General features: G+C 39.1%; 1 protein-coding gene and 1 non-coding gene across 9 annotated transcripts in view; one reads left to right on the top strand and one right to left on the bottom strand.

Annotated features, from left to right (window-relative positions):
• Terb1 (telomere repeat binding bouquet formation protein 1) overlaps positions 1–16,623 on the bottom strand; it is a 56,969-nt gene extending 40,346 nt beyond the window's left edge. For 2 of the 8 annotated variants that reach the window (XM_076571605.1, XM_076571606.1), the window contains exons 1-8: positions 15,809–16,622; positions 12,592–12,645; positions 6,474–6,584; positions 5,936–6,064; positions 4,735–4,866; positions 3,333–3,393; positions 3,131–3,246; positions 2,910–3,032 (exon numbers count right to left, since the gene is read on the bottom strand). In XM_076571605.1, coding sequence (XP_076427720.1) covers positions 2,910–3,032; positions 3,131–3,246; positions 3,333–3,393; positions 4,735–4,866; positions 5,936–6,064; positions 6,474–6,584; positions 12,592–12,622 — 703 coding nt within the window. In that variant the 5' untranslated portion in view covers positions 12,623–12,645; positions 15,809–16,622. Of the gene's footprint in view, positions 1–2,909; positions 3,033–3,130; positions 3,247–3,332; positions 3,394–4,734; positions 4,867–5,935; positions 6,065–6,473; positions 6,585–12,591; positions 12,731–15,808 lie in introns of all 8 variants that reach the window. The other 6 variants (XM_042277228.2, XM_076571608.1, XM_006978494.4 and 3 more) reach the window with 4 other exon arrangements.
• Positions 12,705–12,811, top strand: LOC121829866 (U6 spliceosomal RNA). The gene has a single exon (XR_006072934.1). It is a non-coding gene; the product is annotated as a U6 spliceosomal RNA (small nuclear RNA).
• Positions 16,624–17,419: the final 796 nt, after the last annotated feature.

The following is a 17,419-nucleotide window of genomic DNA, read 5'->3' as shown; positions in this document are numbered from 1 at the left end:
GGTTAGAATGCTTGTCAAGCATCCACAGATCAGTGGGTTAAACTTCTAGCAGCACATAAACCAAGAATGATGGTGCACATTTGTAATTCCAGTATTTGGGTGGTAGAGGCAGAAGTTCAGGAGTTCAACATTATCCTTGACTACATAGAGAATTTGAAGCCAAGAAGATTATATGAGGCTTTATCTCATATAAGTAAACAGTATTTTTATTTCTATGTGCATAATAGATGTTGACCTATAAATTTGTTGTAATGGCTTCTTTCAGCTTGGGTGTAATGCTAGCCTTATAGAATGTATTTGGAAGTGTTTCTTCCACTTCTTATTCTAGGAATAATTTATGTAGAATTTTTTTGGGGGTGGGGGTGGGTTCCAAAAAGTAGAATTCACCATAAAATTATCAGGCTTTGAAATTCTCCTATATTTACTACAACTTTAATTTATGAATTCTGTCTCTTTGATATAAAACTATGGAGTCAGGTGTGATAGCACACACCTGTAATCTTAGCACTTAAGAGGTGGAAGGGGAAAACCAGTTCAAGGCCAGTCTCAGCTACACAGCAAGTTCAAAGCTAGTCTGAGCTACATAAAACCCTGTCTTGAAAAAAATAACAAACATGGGGCTGGAGAGATGGCTCATTGGTTACGAGAACTCTCTTCTCTTGAAGGGAGGAGATGTTGATTCAGTTCCCAGCACCCACATGGCAGCTCACAACTGAACTCCAATTGCAGGGGCATTTACACCCTCTACTGGTCTCCAAAGGCGTAGCACATATGAGCATACAAGCAAAGACTCATACTCATCAAAATTAAGAAAGAAAAAAAAACTTCAGAAACAAAAAATAAAAAAAGAACAAACAAAACCAATAGAGGAATATTCAAGTTATCTATTTCTTTGGAGTAAGTTCTAGTAATTTCTATATTTTTAAAGAATTTGCCCAATTCATTAGAATTGTCTAATTGCAAGGTGTAAAACTGTTTCTATATTATTTTGTTAAATTCTGATAGTTCTTGAGGGAGGGATGGAGAGCTGGCTCAGCAGTTAAGAGAACTGTCTGCCCTTCTAGCAGACACAGGTTTGATTCCTAGCACTTAAGAGGTAGCTCTGTATAACTGTATCTCCAATCCCATGGAATCTAACTACCTCTGCTGGCCTCCAATGGCACCAGGCATACATGTAGAACACAGGCATACATGCAGACACACACTCATACACATCAAATAAAAACAAGGAAACATAATATAGAGAGAGTGATGTCACTTTTCATGGTAATTTAGATTGATAATTTAGATCTTTTGTAGGGGGGTAGGTTGGGGAGGTTGAATATAGTGCATCATACTGTAGCCTAGTCTGGCCAGAAACTCACTATATATGTAACCCAGACGAGCATGAACTTTCAGCCATCCTTATCCCTCAGCTTTCCACAACCTCCAGAAATCCAAGTCTTTAATAACCACATATTTGGCTATCAGTCATCTTTTCTAGGTTTTTTTCTTTTGTTCATTTATTTTTAAAAATTATATTTATGCTCTGACCAGGGAAGCAGATCAGTATCTTGCTTAGCTATCAGTAGAAAAGCTTCCTCCTGCAGAGACCCATAGCCAGACATTATGCAGAGAGAGAGAGAGAGAGAGAGAGAGAGAGAGAGACACACACACACACACACACACACACACACACACACACACACACACACACACACACACACTTTGGAATACTCAGCCCTAAACAGGATCTCTCTACCAAATCCCTCCCCCTCAGGGCTCTAGAAACCCCTAGGAAGAAGAAGTAGAAAAAGTATAAGATCCAAAGGATAGAGGACACCAAGAAAACAAGGCCCTCTGAATTAACATGAACAAAGCTCATATGTACTCACAGAAACTGAGGCAGCATGCACAGGTCTGAACTAGGTCCTCTGAATATATACTATGGCTTTAGCATTTTTATGGGATTCCTGAGTAAGAAACCAAGTGGGTCTCTGATTCTTGTGTCTTATCTTGGATTCATTTCTTCTTGTTTCTTTGTCTTGCCCAACTCTGATGTTATAGTTTTTAACCTTATATATTTTTATTTTGGTATATTTTAAATTTTTTTAAAAGGATAAGTATTAAATATAAAAATTTGTATTTATTATAATGGAGTTGTGTGTGTATAAACACACACATACATGCACATGCACTATAGGGGTCATAGAACAATTTTGTGGAGTCATTTCTCTCTTTGCACCTTAATGTAGGTTCTGAGGATCATCAGACTTGCATCATATTGAAGGAGAAGAGCCTTTACAGACTGAGCCATCTCAATAACCCCATAATTTTTTTTCATTTCTAATTTAATTCCATTTTGGTTAAATTGTACATCCTGTGGGGTTTTAGTTTCATTATTTCATTGCACTGTTTTATGAGGGTATTTAGAAAGGTTAAAACAAAAACAAACTATATTGCAGGATAGGGATAGTGGTTCATATTTATATTTCCAGAACTTAGGAAGTATGGAAGAAGGATCATGAACTCAAGGTCATCTTTCGTTATACAGAGAGATCTATAAGCCAGTCTGGGCTACAGGAGACCATCTCAAACCCCACCTCCCAAGAAACAAAAATGCTGCTGTAAGCATCTTTCCAATGTCCTCCCAGTAATATCTACTTCCAAGATTGTCTTATCTTCAAAAGTCTAGCCAAGAACTCAAGGCAGAGGAAGATCAGAATCTGTTTGAAGCCAGCCTAGTCTATATAGTGAGTTCCAGGCCAGCCAGGGCTATACAGTAAGACCTTTTCTCAAACAAAACAAGTCTAAATACATCCAAAATGGTACAATTAGAAGCATCAAACTCATTAATTGAGTTTAATAGTTTTTGTTATGCTTTGAAATACAGTTCTTAATGTACAACCTGGAAAATAATAAATACTTACTATTATTTGCAAGAGTAAGTCCAATAAATGAGCATATAGGGCGAATTATCTCAGGTTTCATACAATTCATTAGCCATTCATTAGCATATGGGAAAAGTGAACAACAAAGTATTTGATTCTCATCTGAAAGGAGGAAAGCCAACCATGTTTTAATTAGACTTTTGCAGAATATCAGTCACCATTTGTTTTCATATTTGTATGTAAGTAGTTGAAATAATTACCATTTTGAGGATTGTTGACACAGACACACAGAGTACTACACACTGAAGACCACAACAGATAACTCTGGAAAACATTATTATCTGACAAATTCAACTCATAATTTGAAAGAACTGTCCTATTGAATTAAAAAGAAAAGGTAGTAAATTATTATAAATGCACTAATGTCCTAAACAATGAATAATAAGATATTTTTTTACTTACCTGAACAACTGTGACAGAACTTCAATACAACCTGTTTCTCTTACAAGCGTTTGTCCATTCCCTTTAAAAATAGCCATATATTACATGAGTATAACTTTTATTTAAAAATAATTTTGTAAAAATTAAGACATTTAAAATATTTTAATTAGCTTGTAAGCTACTTTAAAGTATTACAAAGTATACAGAATTACAGTAGGAAAAAAAGAAAACCTACAATCAAGGGGCTGGAGAGATGGCTCAGCACTTAAGAGAACTTTCTATTCTTCCAGAGTACCTGGGATCAATTCCCAGCACCCACATGGTGACTTACAACTCCAATTCCAAGGGATCTGATGTCCTCTTATGGTCTTTGTGGGTACCAGGCATGCACATAGTTAGTATACAGATATACACATAGGCAAAACATCCATACACATAAAATTTTGATTTTTTAAAAAAACTCTACAACCAGTTTTATTATGGAAAATATACTATGCTTAGCAATTTATAGCTTTGTTTTTCCTCTAAAAATTATAAAATGCTTTAGTTATAGTTCTGTTACTATATGAAAAGAATCTCCAAAGTAGAAAAAAATACAAATCTTTTTCAGGTTTTCCAAAGTAGAAAAAACAACCTCGAAGCAATTCAAGTACTTAACAATTTCAAGAATTATATGAAGGAAGTTTTTAAAAAATGAAGAGGTTGGGTAGATTGATCAGTCAGTAAAGTGGCAGCATAAGGAACTGAGTTTGATCCTCAGCACTCATGTAAAAAAAAAAATAAAAAGCCAGGCACAGTACATTGTGTTTGATCCCTGGGGCTTGCTGGGCAGTCAGTCTAGTCAGATTCAGTGAGAGACCCTGTCTCAAAAACAAGAGGTGGAAACTGATTGAGGGAGATATCCCATATCAATCTCCAGCTTCTGCACCAAGCACACTCTACATGCATATGTACAAACATACACACGCAAAGTCCTAACAGGTACACATGGACACTTATACTACATTTTCAGCTTTTCAATAAATCTAAAGTTATCTCAAGATAAATGCCATTGGGGTATAGTACAGTAAATCTTATAACAAAATGATCAGTTCAGTGAAAAGTCAAACAATTAATTAAATATATGTTTTCTTTTTAAAGATTAAGTAGTACAAATCACTTTACTATTTCTTAAAACTAATAAATATCAAGTGATTACCATATACTATTAATTCCTTCCTTAGTATCTCTTGCATATTAATGAGATTAGAAAGTCACTAATACATTTGGGAAGCAGAGGCAGGTGGATCTCCATAGTCTACATAGTGAAACTGTCTAAAAAAAATAAAGGCACCTATATAACAATGGCTAGAATAAAAGTATTAGTGACTATTCCATAAAATTTAATAAAATATTTTAAACATTCATTAGAGAACATACTTACTATTATTTGAAACCAGAACCAAAAGAACATAGATGGACATTCTTTTCAAATTTGTGTTTGAATCATCATTAGATAAGAGCAAAATTAAATCTTGAAATAATTCTGAAGTACACAAAGTTTGCTGACAGTAAACTGAAACATAAAATACAATTTTCATTTTAATATATTAGCACCAAAATACAAAGTTGTTGAAATAGGGATGCTTCTTAACTAGATGTAATTTAACTGTCATATATTAGAAACAATAAAATTTATGAAAACATGATATGTGCTTAACAAACCAAATGAGCAATTTTAAAAAATTTTTTATTTATTCTATATGCATTGGTGTTTTGCCGTGGGTGTTGGGTCCTCTGCAACTGTAGTCACAGACAGTTGCTGCCATACGGTTGCTGGGAGTAGAACACCGGTCCTCTGAAAGAGTAGTCAGTGCTCTTAACCACTGAGCCATCTCTCCAGCACCCCTTAAAAATTTTTTTAAATTACATTTATTTATTTACTTGTGTGCATGCACACATGCATGAGCGTATGTGCCCACCCACAGGTGCAGACATGCCACAATGCTCTTATGGGTCAAAGCACAACTAACTTATGGGAGTTAGTTCTCTCTTTCCTTCATATGAGTTCCATACATCAAACTTAGACAAGCACCTTTAACTACTGAGCCAGGCAGCCAGTCGCAAATCAACACTATCTTAATCAAAATGACTTGGTCTAAGCTCCAAAGCAAACATTAAAATACTCTAGAATTGCCAATAAAATCCTAACCAAATAAAAAAAAATGCAAATCAGACCAAGTAAAGTAAAAAATGAGACCAAGTGAGAAAACTAGCAAAAAACAAAGCAAGAAAAAAACTTTAAAAAATTCAGATATCTACTTTGGAAAACAGAGGGTCAGGCAATATCTATGATATTTATGAAGACTTTTAGAGGTGCAAAATCTTCCGAGCTCAAAAGTAACAATAAGCATGTTGCAATCCCAATACTTAGGAAGCAAAACAGGAGAACTTTGCATTCAAGGCCAGCCTGTGCTTTATAGTAACCCTGACTCAAAAAAGAAAAAAGAACTCCACTGGAAACAAACAAAATAACCCTAAAAAATAAGAGTCAAGCCAGGTGTGGTGGCATTCACCTTTAAGTAAAGAGAAAACATTTTAAATATTTTAAATTAAGGACATAAAAATAAAATTTTATATTTTACCATTTTCTTCTGCAATAGATCCTAATGTGTATAAGGCTGCTTCTTTTACCAAGCTATGCTCACTTGATTTTGCAAGATTTTTTATAAACATCAAACCACCAATTTCCCGGAAATAAACACCTGCATCACCTGTAGGATTTGCAGATAAAACAAGATAGACATTAAAATTACTTTGATTATTCTGTTAAGGATAAGAAAATCAAATGGATAAAGTAATATAACATACATTAAGTAGAGAGACACAGCCATGCATATTAGTATATTACAGTAGTACAAAACTGGAATCAGAGTAGGCCATGGGTTGTGGTGGTACATTCGTGCAGTCCCAATGCTGGGGAGACTGACAGGAGGATCAAGAATTAGAGACCAGCCTGTGTAGTTACTTCAGGAAATGAGATGAAAGAAAGAGAGGAAGAAGAGAGGGAGAGGGAGGCATAGACAGAAAGAGAGAGATGGAGAGAGGGAAGGAGAAAAAGAGAAAGGAAAAGAAAAAAGAAAAATAATAGAATTATGAATAAAGTTCATTATTATGTCTTACTGTTTTGTTGACAAACTGAATGAATAGTGATCAAAACTTCCTTTTGTGACAAAGGGTTGCCCATGTGATACTTCAGACATTCTAACAGTAAATTCAGGTCAGTCTTCATTTCTACCGGAGAAAAATTATTTTAAAACCAGTTTTCTTTCAAAGATCAATAATTCAAATTCTATTTTATAATTACACACCTTTGAAATGTTTTTAAAATAAGCATATATTTGCTTTATAATCTAAGAAATATACTTAAGATATTTTAAGTGAACTGATTTTTTTTTTTTTTTTTTTTTGGTTTTTCGAGACAGGGTTTCTCTGTGTAGCTTTGCACCTTTCCTGGAACTCGCTTTGGAGACCAGGCTGGACTCGAACTCACAGAGATCCGCCTGCCTCTGCCTCACGAGTGCTGGGATTAAAGGCATGCGCCACCACCGCCCGGCGTGAACTGATATTTTAAATGAAAATACAACATATTAGAATTTATAGGATGCTAATGAAGCATATTTATGAGGAAATGTCTAGTACTAAATGCCTATGTTAGAAAAGAAAATGGTTGCTAATCAATGACCTTAGCCTCCATCTTAAGAAACTAGAAAAAGAGCAAACTCAGCCCAAAGTAAGCAAGGAAAAAAAAAAAAACCTATACAGACAAAAGCTGAAGTCAGTGAAACAGAAAAATGAAAGAGAGTGAGACCAAAGAGATGGCTCAGTGGTTAAGAGCACTGGTTGCCCTCCAGAGGATCAGGGTTCAATTCCCAAGATCCACATGACAGATCACAATTGTCTGTAATCTAGTCTCAGGGGATCCAATGCTGTCTTCTGACTTCACTCAGGCATCAGGCATGGACAAATATACATGCAAGCAAAACATCTATACACATAAAAATAAATTTAAAAATAAAAAAGAGAAGGTTCTTTAAAAAAATGATAAAACTGATAATTCTCTAGCCAGACTAATTTGATAACGGAATACAGACACAAATTACCAATATTAAATGAGAGAAGAGCCAGGTATGTTGGCTCACACCTATAATCCCAGCATTTAGGAGACCGAGGCAGAAGGATTTCCACAAATTCAAGGGCTATATAGTGAGTTCCAGTCGAGCCTAAGCTACAGAGAGAGATATTATAAATAAATAACCATTACGGAGTCTGAAGATATTCAAAAGGAAATATGCACAATTTCATAGAGATTCAATGACTTAGATGAAATAGAAAAAAAATTGCTTTCAAAGATGTAAATCATGCACACACATCCAAGAACAGATTATCTGAATAATATTATATTTAAGAAAGAAGCTGAAATCATAGTTACAAAGCTTCCCACAATGAAAATTCCAGTTTCAGATGATTTCATTTGAAAACCCCACCAAACATTTAAAGAAGAAATAGTATCTAAAAGGTTAAATAGTGCCGGGCGGTGGTAGCACACGCCTTTAATCCCAGCACTTGGGAGGCAGAGCCAGGCGGATCTCTGTGAGTTAGGATCTCTGTGAGTTCGAGGCCAGCCTGGGCTACCAAGTGAGTTCCAGGAAAAGGCACAAAGCTACACAGAGAAACCCTGTCTCAAAAAAAAAAAAAAAAAAAAAAAAGGTTAAATAGTACCTAAAATGTTACTTCCTAATTAAAAAGTAGGTTTTACTATACTCTACACTGATCTCAAACTTAAGATCCTCATGCTTTAGCCTCTTCAGTAACCAGGGGCACACCACTATGCCTGGCTTCCCAACTTATTTTGAGGTTGGCATTACCTTTGTATCAAAACCAAAACCATTAGAGAGAGAAAACTATAAACCAATATCCCTCATGAACATACATGTAAAAAAAATCTATTTTAGTAAGTTGACAATATATTAATAATGGTATATTAACAATATTTCATTGCACAAGTTGGTTTATCCAAGGAATACAGCATGGATTTCTTATTTGAAAGACATGTTATATTGAAAATCAGTCAATATAACATATCAAACTAAACTCAAATCTTTTTACTAGGTAAATTAAATGATTTATAGGTGTTGTTTTGTTTTTTTAAGTTTTTATTTCTTTTATTTTGGCTTTAAAAATATTTTATTACATTAAATTATTCATTCATTTATTTATTTGTAAGGAGGTACATGCAGAAGTCAGACGATAATGTAGGAATCTGTTCCCTTCCTCTACCATGTGGGTCCCAGGGATCAAACTCAGGTTGTCAGACGTGGCAAGTGCCTTTACCAGCTGAGCCATCTTGCCTTCTTTGACATAAGTCTTGAACTAACATTTACAAGGGGTAGACTTAAAAATAGAAAGGCACATATTACAAAAATCTATGATATATAATACAAAGGTTATTACTGATTTGACTATGGACAAAAGCCAACATTTATTCATGATTATTGTATACATTAACAAATCAACAAGATAATAAGTTTGTATGGATATTAATGTCACATTAACAACACGCCAAAAAACTTGCAAATAGGGTATGGTGCTTTTCAGTTCTGGGCATTATGTAGGACTTCATTCCCTTCAGCACTTCTTCCTCAGACTTTAAGATTTCCTATCATGGGGCTGGAGAGATGGCTCAGAGGTTAAGAGCACTGGCTGCTCTTCCAGAGGACCCAGGTTCAATTCCCAGCACCCACATGGCAGCTCACACTGTCTATAGTTCTGGTTACAGAGGATCCAGTACCCTCATACAGATATACTTGTAGGCAAAACACCAATGCACATAAAATACAAATAAATTATTTTTAAAAAAAGATTTCCTATCATATGCTCTTTCCCTTTTTAGCCAAAGTACCTTCTTTCATATACAATTATCACATTTCATCTTGATTTAACCTTTTTTGGGGCTGAGCAACCTAGTTTCTTCAATTCTCAAAGAAAAAAACAAAAACTGAAGTGCACACAATACCAAAAGCAACAAGCAATAAAAGAAAACATGACAGAATAGACCTAAAATTTTAAATTTTTATTTTTTTGTTTTGTTTTGTTTTGTTTCCAAGACAGGGTTTCTGTGTAGCCCTGGTTGTCCTGGAATTTGCTCTGTAAACCAGGCTGGCCTCGAACTCATAGAGATCCACCTGCCTCTGTCTCCTTGCCTCCTGAGTGCTGGTATTAAGGGTATGCACTACCACCATCTGGCTGTTTTGTTGTTGTTGTTTGTTTGTTTGTTTTAGACAGGGTCTCACTATATAGACCAGGCTGGACTTGAACATGCAGAGATCTGCCTGCCTCTACCTCTCCAGGGCTGGGATTAAAGGCATATTCATCATCATACCTGGCTTAAAATTTAAAACTGCTATGTAGATTTATGTAGAATGCAAAAGCAGCTCAATGTAGAAGGAAATATTTTCAAACCAGATATTCAATAGGAGTTTGTGTTCATCCTCTGAGATTGATCCCAGGATTTGCATGGCTGCTCACAGCTGTCTGTAACTCTAGTTTCAGGGGATCTAATACAGCCTTCTAACTTCTGTGGGCACGAGGTATACAAGTGGTGGGAATATACATGTAAACAAAATACCCATATACATAAAATTGTTAAAATTAGTATATATGGGATGGGTAGAGGTCAGAAGATAACTGTGGGAGTTGGTTCTTTCCTTCTACTATGTGGATCCTGGAGAACAAACTCATGTTGTCAGGTTTAATGATCTTTACCCACTGAGCCATCTCACCACTTCTGAATACCTTTAGCCTGCTACCTATCTACCTACCTACCTACCTACCTATCTAGCTACCTACCTTGTCTTAATATGGCCCAGGCTGCTTTAATCTTGCTATGTAGCTAAAGATGAAATCTTGTGGGGGCTGGAGAGATAGCTCAGCAGTTAAGAGCACTAGCTGCTCTTCCAGAGGTCCTTAGTTCAATTCCCAGCAACCACATGGTGGCTCACAACCATCTGTAATGAGATCTGGTGCCCTCTTCTGGACTGCAGGGACACATGTAGACAGAACACTATATACATAATAAATAAAGATGAACTCTTGCACCTTCTGCCTCCACCTCTTCACTTCTATAGTTCCTCTCAAACCTGTACTTGGGAGAGACCTGACTCTACAGCAGCAAGGTCTACAGCAGACCTCGAGCCACATTCATTATCTTTGCATCCCTATATAGCTTCCCAGCTTCTACTCCTCAGCCCTCTTTAAAACTTCTTGAAGCCTGGTGTAGTGGTGCATGACTTTAATCCCAGCACTAGGAGGAGGCAGATCTCTGAGTTTAGGGTCAGCCTGCTCTACAAAGTAGGTTCCAGGACAGCCAGGGCTACACAGAGAAACCCTGCCTTGAAAAATAAAGAATTAAAAATAAAAACAAACAAAAGCCCCAAAACAGAACTTCCTGAACTCTGCTGAGGCCTCTTTAACCTTTTGTAGTCAGATAGATAAACAGGTTCACTATGTGATGTGCAATGTGTGACCTGAGAGTTAATATTAGTAGTTGAAACTGGAACAATACAACCTGGTTTTACCTGGGCAGGCTATTAATTAAGGTGGCACTATGTGGCAAATCAATGCCAATGAAGCCATTATACCTTGTGAACTTGCTGATAGTCAATAAATTCTGGGTTGGAGATATAGTTTAGTTGGTAAAACGCGTGCCTAATTTCAATTTCAAAAGCTCCAGTTTCAATCTCCAATACTACACAAAACAGTCATTACAGCAAATACCTATAATCCCAGCACTTGAGGCTTGGGAGCAGGTAGATCAGAAGTTTAAGGTCATCCTATGCCACATAATGAGCTTGAGGCCAGCTTGGACCACATGAAAGCCTGACTCAAAAAGCCAATTATGACATTGTGGACAGTCACAAACATATCCATCTATATTGCTGACAGCACCCTCACAACAATGAGCTACCATGTCTAGGGACCATTGTTCTTTCATATTCTGCCAAATAAATCAACTATCTATGTCCCCCTCCCCCAACAGTCTCACTATATAGTCCTGGCTGGCCTAAAACTATGTAAACCAAGTGGCCTTGAACTCAGAGATCTGCCTATCTCTGCTCCTGAGTGCTGGGATTAAAAGCAATGATCCACCATGCCTGGCTCATATGGCACTCTAAGTATCAGCATGATATTTCCCATGTCTGCTTCCTTATGCCAGGAATTATATGACAGGCACAAAGTAGGTGTCAATATGTATGCTATGACATAGTAATTTCCTTCATGTTAATATATCATCTTGCAAGAAAGCTCATTAAGATACAGGGTGGAAGCAGGGCAGTGGTGGTGCACACCTTTAATCTCAGCACTTGGGATGCAGAGGCAGGCCTCTGTGAGTTCAAGGCCAGCCTGGTCTACATTGTGAGTTGCTAGACAGTGAGAACTACAGAGAAATCCTATCTCAAAAAAGTGGGGGGAGGGGCAGGCATGGTGGTGCACCTTTAATCAGTCTCAGCACGTGAGAGGCAGAGACAGGTGGATCTCTGAGTTCGAGGCCAGTCTGGTCTACAGATCTAGGTCTACAGTTGCAGGTCAGCTAGGACTATTACACGGAGAAACCTGTTTCCAAAAAAAAAAAAACCAGACTCAGGTTGAGGCTCCTTAGAAGTTAGGAAATAAACAACTTAGAAGATTCAGGAAGCCCCTGATATTAACCTCATATGCTAGGCCCCTCTTTTCCCAAGGTTATATAAAGGATAAGGACTTCTGAGAAACATCAGACCAAGAGTTGCTTCAAAGAAGCTTAGACCAACTAAACAACTTGGAAGAGAGAGATCAACTGAGCTGCCTGAAAGAGATACTTTACAACCTGTCAAGCTGCCTGCAGTTTTCACGAGCTGTCACTCATGCTGGGGTGGACTTTTGATGATGTAACTCCCTTTGAGTCATTTCTGCTTCTGTAAATAACTCCACACAATATGCCTATAAGTAACTCCAGTAAACTCACTGGCAAGTTGGATCTGGTGATATCCTTACTTTGGTCTATTGGCAATTCCCTATCTGGGGTAAGGAGATGTTTGTTCATGTCTCCCAGAGAGAGTGTCATATATGTAAATTGATGAATGATTCTTTCATTTTCTAGAGGCTGTTAGATATGATACACACACACACACACACAAATACTCACAATTACACAACTATAAAATATATAAAACTAATCCAATTGCATGATTCACGGATTCCTCACCTTGTATTTTCTTTGTGTTCTCACTTTCCATGCTTGTCTTTTCTTATATTTCATCTAGAAGATAGGGTATTTTTAGTAAGATCAGCTTCTAAGAAATATTCTAGGCAGTATGCTTGCTTAAGTAGCACATATACTAAAACTGGAAAGATACAGAGAAGATTAGCACAGCTCCTTCACAAGGATGAGACACAAATTCATGAAGTCCATGTTAAAAAAATTTGCAAGCGTTACTTTTCAGCTTTTTTGCTCTGCCTACTCAGCAAGGACCTTCTGTTCAGCTCCCCCCTTGCTCAATCCACTTGAGCCATCTCAACAAGGTTCTTTTGTTCAGCTCCTCCTTGCTCAATCCACTATGGGATATCTCAGCAAGGATCTTCTATTCAGCTCCACCTTGTTCAATCCAACTTGGGACATCCCAATAAAGTTCTTCTGTGCACCAGTGAATGCAGGTCTTCACACCCAAAACACTTTTAGATTGATTGGGAAGGAGGAGTCCACGAGAGTAGCTGCTTCTACCAGGGTGGAGACGACAACTTTCAATTGACGAGGTAGGGCAGTTTATACAAGATGTTTTGGAGATGGAATAACACTTTTCTCCTGAGCCAGAGGAAATTGCTACATTTTTGTAATTTCTTTGGCCAGAAAATCAGGGCTCTATTAGAAAGCCCCCTTAAATGGGTGCTGAGCAAAGCTTAGCTGTAGTGGCTCTCTGGGAGAGGAGCAGGATTGCTATATCCTACAGGGAGACCATGTCCCATCACACCAGGTATAGCCTGAAGAGTCAGGATATTTTCGGAAGAGTCAGGATACCCTCCCCTGCTGAAGCATTCCCAGGCCTGTCTTCGCTAAGAAGTCAGAAAATATTCCCTCCAGGGTTGGACTAAACAGCTCCAGGTGTCCAAGACACCTTCAGGGCAGAGTTGTTGTTTTGAGCAGCTTGAGGTGTCTGGGATACCTTGCCCTCTAGGACTGAACTGTCTTATTGCAGTTGCAGCTATCAGAGCTGTGCTAAGCAGCTCAAGGTGTTTTCTGACTCTCAGGTAGTCAGCACGCCTTTCCTCAGATTTGCAAAACTCATATTTTGGTGCCAAAATCCGGGACCAAACTCAGAGTTGTTGCAACCTATTTACTTACAAAAACATTTTAATGATGTTAATTTTAAAATACTTAATAGAGAATATGCAAATCATTAAATACTTCATGTATGTATCCAAAGAAACACTTTCATCTATGTGGAAGAGATGTAATAATTTAAGTGAATCAGTAATCAACTGTATATTTCACAATAAAATTAATGTGCTATGAATATGTATACATTAAAAAAAATTTGCAAGCATGAAATATTCTAGGAATGATGGTGCATGTCTGTAATCTTCAGGCAGGAAAGCGGGTGGCAGAAGGATCATGAGTTTGAAGCCACACTGTGTTGTAGAATATTATTTTAAGATGTGTTACATTTGTTTACACTGTGGGACATTTGTTTAATGATGCAAAGATGTGTTCCACTCTTTTATGTTGCATTTGTTTAACTCTGTGAAGCTGTTTTACTGTCTAAAACACCTGATGGTCTAATAAAGAGCTGAATGGCCAATAATGAGGCAGGAGAAAGGATAGGCAGGGCTGGCACGCAGAGAGAATAAATAGGAGAAATCTTGGAGGAAAAGAAGAGCAAGAAAACAAGAAAAGGAGATTGCTAGGGACCAGCCACCACAGAGTAAGAGTGAAAGTAAGATATACAGAAGTAAGAAAAGGAGCCAGCGGTGGTGGCACATGCCTATAATCCCAGCACTCAGGAGGCAGAGGCAGGTGGATCTCTGTGAGTTTGAGGCCAGCCTGGTCTACAGAGCGAGAGCCAGGACAGGCTCCAAAGCTACGGAGAAACCCTGTCTTGAAAAACCAAAAAAAAAAAAAAGCCCAGAGGCAAAAGGTAGACAATTTAAGAAAAGCTGGCAAGAAACAAGCCAAGCTAAGGGCCCATCATTTATAAGAAAATAAGCCTCCATGTGTGATTTATTTGGGAGCTAAGTGGCGGCTCCCCGCCCCCAAAAGAGTAAAAGAGCCAAAAGAGTAAAAACAACCGACAACATTTTGGTGTCCCAACATGGAGACAGAGTAAAAGAAAATCCAACAACAACTGTGAGCTACATATATAAGGTTCCAGGCCAGCCAGGAACTTCAGAAAGGGAGGGTGGTGTGCAGAATAAAAGATTGTCTCCAAACAAAAAACAAAATATCCTCACAAAGGATGGGTGATCCCTGGGACTTACAAAGCAGGAAAAAAAAAGACTCTCACTGGTTACCTTCTAACCATTACACATGTGCTAACTCATACATATGGAAACAGATATAATTAAAAATAAATATTTACAGTAAAAAAGATGATTTTAAAATTATAAATAGCTCATTTTCCAAGCCAAAAGTATGTGCCAAATAAAGTAATTATAAAATGCTTTTAGCAATTTTGTGAATAGATATAAATTATCACCAATGATGAGTGATAATTTGTGTTCTCATAGGGGAAAAAAAAACAAAAACGTTTTCACATAACAGAAAGCACAAACCTTACCGGTTTTATTCAATTTACTCTCCAAAACAGTGTTTTTCAACCTTGCTAATGCTGCAGCCCTTTAATACAGTTCCTCATGTTGTGGTAACCCCAACCACAAAATTATCTCGTTGCTACTTCATAACTAATTTTTGCTACTGTTATGAATCCTAATATAAGTAATTATCTGATATGCAATCCAAGAGGGTCACGACCCACATGTTGAGAACCACTGCTCCAAACCCCTAATGGTCAAGTGCAAACTTTACTAGGAAAACTAGTAGAGAAAATAAAAAAAAAAAAAAAAAAAAAAAAAAAAAACTGGCTGAGTATCGTTCTCCACCCTCTTCGATCCTAGGGATAGAACTCAAGGTAAAAATCTATCATTAAGCAAAATACCTAACTCCTGAAATTAGCTACTCTAGAAAATATTCATATCAAAAGCTTTGTGTAAAAAAAAAAAAAAAAAAGAAAGAAAAGCAGAACAAAAAACAAAAACCTATGTATCTGTCCTTCCCTATGAGAGACTGAACATCTTTCTGGGAGGGGCTGGCAGAGCTGAAAATCCTAGCATGAACTGTTTGGTTTGCAAGCTGTTCAAGGTGGACGTCTGCCTCGGAACCATAGATTGTGGAAAGCATCTCTAATGGGAGCAAAAAGGCAAATGTGTACCTTGCACTGTCAATTTTCTGCTCCAAAAGTTTTAAGGGATCCGTCATTCCATTCGGGTCCCAGTAAATACCCTGAGGGTAACAGGAACCAGTTCAGGACGGATAGGAGGTGGGGACCCAAACCTGCACCCTCGCCCAGGTTCTCCTGCCCGTCCATCATCTTTCCAAGCGTTAAGGCTGCCTCGCCGCCAGCTCCCTGCCTCTCGCTCGAGGCTGCGGCGGCCTGGCTCACCTAAGAGCAGCCTTCCAACACGGCCGGCCGGTCCCACGGGCGTTTCTGCACAGTTCTCCGCGGGGCACCGGGCACTGCCCCAAGCCCGGCTCTGGCAGGCCTCACGGGAGCAACCCCCCGGTTCCCAAGGCTGGCGCCCCGGTGGAGGTTCCCGGGACACGTGGTGCTATCGTGGTTCTCACAGACGAAATCCCCCGCGGACCGCCGCAGTCACCTGGGGCGGCCCCGGCGGACCCAGACGAATCAGGGCGTGGCGCTCTTGCCTCCCACAGGTTGGGGCAACTGCGGCCTGGCCGGGCCCGGCGCCAGCTCAGGAAAGCACCGGCCCTTGGCTCACTCCGTCCCCTGAGCTGAGCCCGTTAGGCAGGGCCACGCCAGCACCGTAGCTCTGAGGGCAGGAGCCCCCCTCCCTGCCCCAGAAGGCAACAGGCAAGCTTGGGCTGAGCTGAGGCAACCCCCGAAACCGGGAAGCAGAGGCTGTGGCCCTCAGCCTGGCGCCGCGAAGCTGGTCGGCCCCGCAGCAGCTCTTCCCCGAGGAAACCCGCACTACCACGCCGGACTGGGTTTCCCACCCAACGCGAGCCAGGTTGACGTCCGCTGGGCGGGACTTCCGGCCGGGCCCCTGCGGGCACCCAGAGCCTGGGCTCATTCATAGCAGCAGCTGGCCGCTCATGTGCTGAGGATGGAAGGGGGCCAGTGTGTGGTGCCGGGTTTTAGAGTGGAGGAAGTTACACTTTGAGGGTAGTGTAGCCTTACCACATTAGGACTTAGGACTCCCTTCTCAGAAAGGAACCTTTGCTCCCCTCCGACCTTGCCTGACGCCAGGCGTTCCTCAATTACACTGGGCATTCATTCCATGGACAGACACTCGCACTACACTAAAGCAGTCACTGGGTGAATTCCTAAACCACAATTTTTGGTTCTGGCCAAGCTAACTTCTCACTGTGTAGACCCAAGAACCACAGCCCCTGAGTCTTAAATGTGGTCTAGGTGTTATGTTTCCTAACAGAATCCATCCAATAGGACTGTGTTGGGAGATGAAGTGAAGTACTGTCAGAGCAGTCCATCCTGTGAGCAAGTCACTTAACAGGCAGCCAAGCAAAAACGACACACCAGTATCCAAGAAAATAAAAGCCTATCAGCTGTCCCCACTCTTGTCAAATATAACAGGTTCTCACACCGGAGACTGCCTTTGATGATTATTATACAGCAGGCAGTTTAAGGGCCTTAAGATACTGACAGTCACATTAATACGGTCAGCCAGCTACACATAAGTCAGAAACTGAGCCCTGCTTGCATTTCTGTATTTCTAGTTTGCTGCTAATCCTCATTTTATGGAATTTTCTTTCCCATCTAACATGATGGTAAATGCTATTATTC

This window comes from Peromyscus maniculatus, chromosome 5 (genome assembly GCF_049852395.1).
Source record: "Peromyscus maniculatus bairdii isolate BWxNUB_F1_BW_parent chromosome 5, HU_Pman_BW_mat_3.1, whole genome shotgun sequence".
Taxonomy (NCBI): Eukaryota; Metazoa; Chordata; class Mammalia; order Rodentia; family Cricetidae; genus Peromyscus; species Peromyscus maniculatus.
The sequence above is the reverse complement of the archived record's forward strand: the minus strand, read 5'-3'. Positions and strand labels throughout refer to the sequence as shown.